The sequence below is a fragment of the Echinops telfairi genome, unplaced genomic scaffold (assembly GCF_000313985.2).
Source record: "Echinops telfairi isolate 266 unplaced genomic scaffold, ASM31398v2 ScPeMD7_17;HRSCAF=63, whole genome shotgun sequence".
NCBI lineage: Eukaryota > Metazoa > Chordata > Mammalia > Afrosoricida > Tenrecidae > Echinops > Echinops telfairi.
This window is the reverse complement of record NW_022103914.1, coordinates 5,680,161-5,686,328: the sequence shown is the minus strand read 5'-3', so window position 1 is coordinate 5,686,328 and position 6,168 is coordinate 5,680,161. Positions and strand designations below refer to the sequence as shown.

Genomic DNA, 6,168 nt, shown 5'->3' with positions numbered 1-6,168 from the left:
TAAAACTTAGAGTTTTTTTCATACTACAACATATAATCTATTTAAATTCTTCAAAGGGTGGTATAATATTCCATTGTATTAATGTATATATCACTTGACATGAAACACGAAATTCTCCTATTCTTCCAACCAATCTGTTGCCATCAAGTTGAATTCTGACTCAAGGCTATAGGATGGAGTAGAACTGCCCCATAGAGTTTCTAAGGCTGTACATTTTAAGGACAGATGATAAATTACATATTTTAAATGGCAGAAGATAAAATGGGAATTAGTGCTTTCAAAGCGCCTGGCAGGATTGCCTGGGCTGTTTTTTCAAATTACAAGTTCTCAGTCTACTGAGTCAGAGTCTTAGGGGGAGGGGCTCTCAGAATGCCAGCTTCAGAGCCTCGAGGGGCATGCACTCAGTCCTAAATGCGCTCATGTGAGAGCTTCCATAAACTACGACTATGCTTTTAAACAATATTTAAAGCATTCTTAACCAGCATAGGGATTTTTAAAATTTTTCCCTTTTTAGAGGACTGACATTCATAATATACTCAAGTTGTAGATTATTTACCTTTTAAAAATTCATCTTTTGAATAGACAGGTTAGGAGGGGCAGTACCCAGAGCTCCCCAGGACTGGTGGGGAGATAGTCATTAAGGTCAGCAGACAGACGTGGAATTATGGATGGATATTTTTTAATCTTCGATCTTCTGTTTTCTTTTTGTTTTGTCTGCCTATATAAGGTAGGTATGAGAAGCAAGCCCAAGGAGAAAGCAGTGGGACTGACCGATGGTTCCCGGGGGACTGTGGGCAGGAGAAGGCAGGGGGCAAGGAGCAGTGAGCAAACAATGCCATGGACAGGGGAACACTTAGGGAATTAAAATCAATGGTGAGGTGGGGTATAGGGGCCCTGGTGGTGTTGGAGCAACAGTAATCTACCCAGGGGAATTACTGAGGGGCAAATGAAGGGTGAGCATGATAGTGGGGCAGGAGGAAGGAAAAAGCAAAAAGAGTTAAGGTCTATGAAGCAAAGCTATGAATAGAGGTAGAAACATAGTTGTGTACATATGTAAATGTATTAATTCATAAAAATAGAGGTATTGACCTATGTACATATATCTGTATCACAATATACTGAGGAAGTGGGGGGCTTTGGGTCTCTACTCAAGCCCTCCCTCAATGCAAGAACATTTTGTTCTATTAACCTGGCCTTCTGTGATGCTCACCCTCCTGACACGATTGCTGCAGACAAAATGAGTGCATGAGCAAATGTAGTGAAGTAAGCTGATGGTGCCTGTCTGTCAAAAGATATAGCATTTGGGGTCTTAAAGGTTTGAAATTAAACCAGTGGCCATCTAGCAGAGAAGCAGCAAGTCCATATGGAAGAAGGGCACAAGCCTGTGTGATTATGAGATGTCGATGGATCAGGTTATCAGGCATCAGAAGACCCAAAACAAACAATCATATTGATGCGAACGCCCATCTATAGACAATTGGACATCGCCTTACAGAAGGGTCACACAGAAGGGATGAGTCAACTAGGGTGCAGTGTAGCACAATATTCCTCTGGTTCCTTGAGGCTTCCTCACCCCCAGTATCGTGACCCGAACTCTACCTTATGTATCTGGCTGGACCAGAAATGTATACTCTGGTACAAGAGCTCTCGACACACAGAATCCAGACAGATAACCCCCTCAGGAACAGATATGGGAGTTGTGATACCAAGAGGGTAGGGAGAAAGGGGGTTTCCGATCGCAGTGGTCGGTGTAAGATATGATGAAGATAATAATAATTTATAATTTATGAAGGGTTCACGAGGGTGGGGGAATGAGGGGAAAAAGAGGAGCTAATACCAAAGGCTCAAACAGAAATAAATTGTTTAGAAAATGATGATGACAACATATGTACAAATGTGCTTGATACAGTTAATGTTAAAAGAGCCGTAAGAACCCCCAATAAAATTTTTTAAATTTTGACTAGGATCGTTTTAGAGTGGTACATAATTAGGAAGTTAAATGACAGCGACCAGTAGAAGAACAAATGGAAGTAGGGAAAAATGTAAATGAGAAATTAGGGTCAGCTTTACCTATCACGACTCGATGGTGGTGGATTTCTTTTGTTTGTTGTGTTATAGAGTCTTGGTGGCACAGTGGCTAAAGCACTTGGTGCCGATAAGAGTTTGGGCTGTTGTACCTCCGCAGCGTCTCCACAGGAGAAAGCTGTAGCAGTCTGCTGCTGTAACAGTCCTGAGCCTCAGAAACCCTGGGGAGCAGTTCTGCTCTGCGCTTTAGGACCACTGTGAGTCAGGATCAAAGAGGCAGCAGATTTTGGTTTTATTAATTTACTTAGGGTTATCTATCTCTAAAGAGCCAGTATTTAATCCTGCTTATTTTTGTGTGAAATTACGAGTAAATTTCTTCATACTTTAGAATAATTTGGTTAGCTAACGAAAATTTGGTGATCTAAGGCTATTTATATGAGCTTTTTCGATTGCATAGTAAAAAACTTAAAAAGAGAGTGGTATATCTGTGATTTTACTGGTATGCTTCTTAAAGCCCCAAATTAAAATTTTTAAATAAACTTTATTCCTGGCATAGTTCTTGAGTGATCTTCTATAGATTTAAGGTAGTTATAATGATAGGGGATGATTTCATTTATTAGAAAAACTAGCACAATGCTGACTGGTCGTAAACATTTCTAACCAGTCTTGCATTAACTTGTGTTTGCACTTACATTAGTTTATGCTGTTTTTAATCCTGAAAGCAATATAGGTCTTCATAGGAGCCTCTGCATAGGGTAGTTTTGACGTGAAATAGCCGATCATCATAAATTATCAGGTAATATATTCAGTATGTGCACTTCTTATGCTTAAAAATACATAGAAAAATGGGGCTAATTTAGACCAACTTGGATGAACTTCATCTTTTTTTTTAACTTAATCTTGTTTATACTAATTTTTGCAGAGTCAATATTTTTCAAAGGTTGAATAGAATGTAAGTGTGATTATAATTCTTAAAAATTCTACCATGGATCTTGGATTAATTAGTCAAATTGAGTTATTTTTTGCAATATTTTCTTTCATGTTTCTTATGCTTTTCCTGTCATTGCAGAACAATTTCTGTGAGAAAAGTGTCTTGGATTCTCCTTTGAATTCCAGGAAGTCTAATCCAGTCACAGTCAAGTCACAAAAGAAAAATAAGAATCGTCCAAAAAACACTGGAAGTATTCAGAAGTAAGTGAACATTTCTATTTATTAGTCATTTATTGAACACCTGCTATCTGCCAGTGTTACTTGTTCATATAGACCACTGATGATTAAGGTTTGGTGTGTAGGCTCTGCATGACACTCTCCAGTTCAATCTGAGACTGGTATAAAGTAAAAATAAAGGCGCTACCGTATTTAGATCAACAACTTATTTTCCTGGCTGCTGCAAAGAGAAATGTGATGGCAGGCTAGTCATCCAGACACTCATTTTGGCAGATTTACACTTTTTATCTTGATAGCTCAGTGTGAGATCTCCATGTTTTTTTATTTTGTTCAATATGAACCAATTGGACACCTCTGTCCCTTGTTCTATAATCCTGTGAGGAAGCGGTTTCCAGGTAGGGCCATCTTCGTTGAAGGAGTGTATGAATGGATCTGTGCATCTCGATCATTCTCACACTCACCTTTCCCCAGGTTATGTGTCATAGTTCTTCCTGTCATACAAAAAAGGAACCCAGGTGTTTAAAGCACTTGCCTACAACGCCAACCAATTTGAACCCGCCGGCAGCTTCACGGGAGACAGATGTATTAGTCTGCTTCTGTAAAAATTTACAGCATTGGAAACTACATGGCAGTTCTATTTTGTTTTATCAAGGTATTAAAAGTAAGCATTGACTCGGCCCAAGCAGGTTTGGTTTATTGTATAAAAAGCATGGAACAAGGTGGTAGTCAACACTGGAATGATTTAGTTTCTCCACAGCTCCTTTTATCAGTAAGTAGGAAGTAAAATTTATGCCTTTGTGAGGACTTAACTTTTTCCAAAGTAACATATAGGTGGAAAAGTTGAACCGTTATTAAGACTTGAAGAACATAAGGAACAAAAAACTTATACAAAGAAAACTACACAAAGATTACTATAGTTAAGCAAGAGACCTACTGTATATACTCGTGTATAAGCTGAGTTTTTCAGCACATTTAAAAAAAATTTATTGGGGGTTCGTACAACTCTTATCACAATCCACACATACATCCATTGTGATATGTACATTTGTTGCCATCATCATTCTCAAAACATTTTCTTTCCACTTGAACCCTTGGTATCAGCTCATTTCCCCCTTCCCTCACTCACCCTTGATAATTTATAAATTATTTTTTTCATGTCTTGCACTGTCGGGGGTCTCTACCCACTTTTCTTTTGTCCATCCCCCAGGGAGAGGGTTATATGTAGATCACTGTGATCAGTTCCCTCTTTCTCCACCACCCTCCCCTTACCCTCCTGGTATTGCTACACACATTATTAGCACTGAGAGATTTATTTCTCCTGGATTCCCTGTTTCCAGCTCTGATCTGTACCAGTGTACATCCTCTGGTCTAGCCAGATTTGTAAGGTAGAATTGGCATCGTGATAGTGGGGGGAGGAAGCATTCAACAACTAGAGGAAAGTTGTATGTTTCATTGGTGCAATTCTACACCCTGACTGGCTGTCTCTTCCTTGTCAGAACATTTTTATGCAGTTTTTGTGGCAAAATTAGGTGCCTCAGCTGATAATCGGGTCGGCTTATAATTGAGTATATACGGTACATAAATGGAAGACTATACAATACTCATGCATAGGAAACCTTAACATTGTAAAAATATCACTACTACCCAATGCAATCTACAGATAGAATACAATTCTGATCTAGATTCGAATGTTTTTCTTTAAAGAGATGGAAAAACTTCACCATTTTTATATGGGAAAAAAACTTCTAAAGAACAGAGTTGAAGGTTTCACATATCCAGATCTTAAGACCTACCACTACATAGCTATGGTAATCAAAATTACTTGTTCTTGTATTGGTACAGGACATGCACATAAATCAGTGGAACAGAATTGGAAACCTAGAAATATCCATTGTTATTATCTCTCTACTTCTACCTAACCATCCCAATCATAACCTACCATCCCAATCATAACCCTAAGAATCTACTAGTTACTTTCTCTAGATTTACTTATCCTGAATTTCATACAAAAAGACCCATTAGCAACAACAAAAAACAGTACACATAAAAACTTAAAAATAATAAAAACTTAGATTCACTGCCATCAAGTCATTGCTGACTCAGCGATCCCATGTGGGTTTCGAAGTACAGCTGTTTATTGCAGTAGAAAGCCCAGTTAAAAATGAATCAAGGGGAAAACAAGTACGATGTTAAATTTAAGTTAACTATGTTTTCAGTAATCCATTTTCCACTCTGAGGACAAAACTATTCACATATTTGGTCAAATGGCCTAAGCGAGTTCAGTGAGCCTCTGCAAATGGATTTAAGGCCTTCACTGCCATTCGGAACCTTCTGCGAACCAGGTGTTCAGAATTTAAGCTGTAACACAGTTTCTTTCCTCTGGTCTTGGATTTTATTTTTGCGATTCTTGGATCAAATGAGCTTCTTTGTGCACTTAGATGGCAGCTTGTTTTTAAAGAAGCCTTTAAGGCCCCAGGCAGTATTCTTTCTAATAAACGGGTACGAGCGGATTTCTTTACCATACTTTGCTGGAGCACCTATTTCTTCATTGATCACTTCCTGAGAGCAGGTATTGAGTGGGGCCAAATGTTAGGAGCTAATTGTTCTTAAATTAAGATTTAAGATTAAGTGCAAACTCAAAAATTCATTCATATATCTATGGTTCATATACATTCCTGGTCACTTCGTTGTCGTTAAGTGCTGGTGAGTTGATTCTGACTCATTCTGTTTGTACAACAGAAGGAAACGCTGTCCGATTCTAGGCCAGCCTCACAATCGTTCTTAAGTTTGAGAACAATACAGGCAGGGGTATCAGCTTCTTGAGAAATAATGTAGGTAACCTGGAGGGGGCACTTGATATTTCTAATAATAGCATCATTAATCCAGTCAGTGGTATAGAATTTAAAATACTAGTGAGAAAAGGAACATATATAGATAGATAGCTATAGATTTGAAAGCTTATTAGACTAAAATGAA

The 6,168-nt window shown here is 38.4% G+C and overlaps 1 protein-coding gene across 1 annotated transcript in view; it reads left to right on the top strand.

Moving 5' to 3' along the window:
• RNF168 (ring finger protein 168) overlaps positions 1–6,168 on the top strand; it is a 34,525-nt gene that overhangs the window by 13,442 nt on the left and 14,915 nt on the right. Inside the window, exons 4-5 of the mRNA XM_004712329.2 lie at positions 3,095–3,216; positions 5,631–5,691. Coding sequence (XP_004712386.2) covers positions 3,095–3,216; positions 5,631–5,691 — 183 coding nt within the window. The remainder of the gene's footprint in view (positions 1–3,094; positions 3,217–5,630; positions 5,692–6,168) is intronic.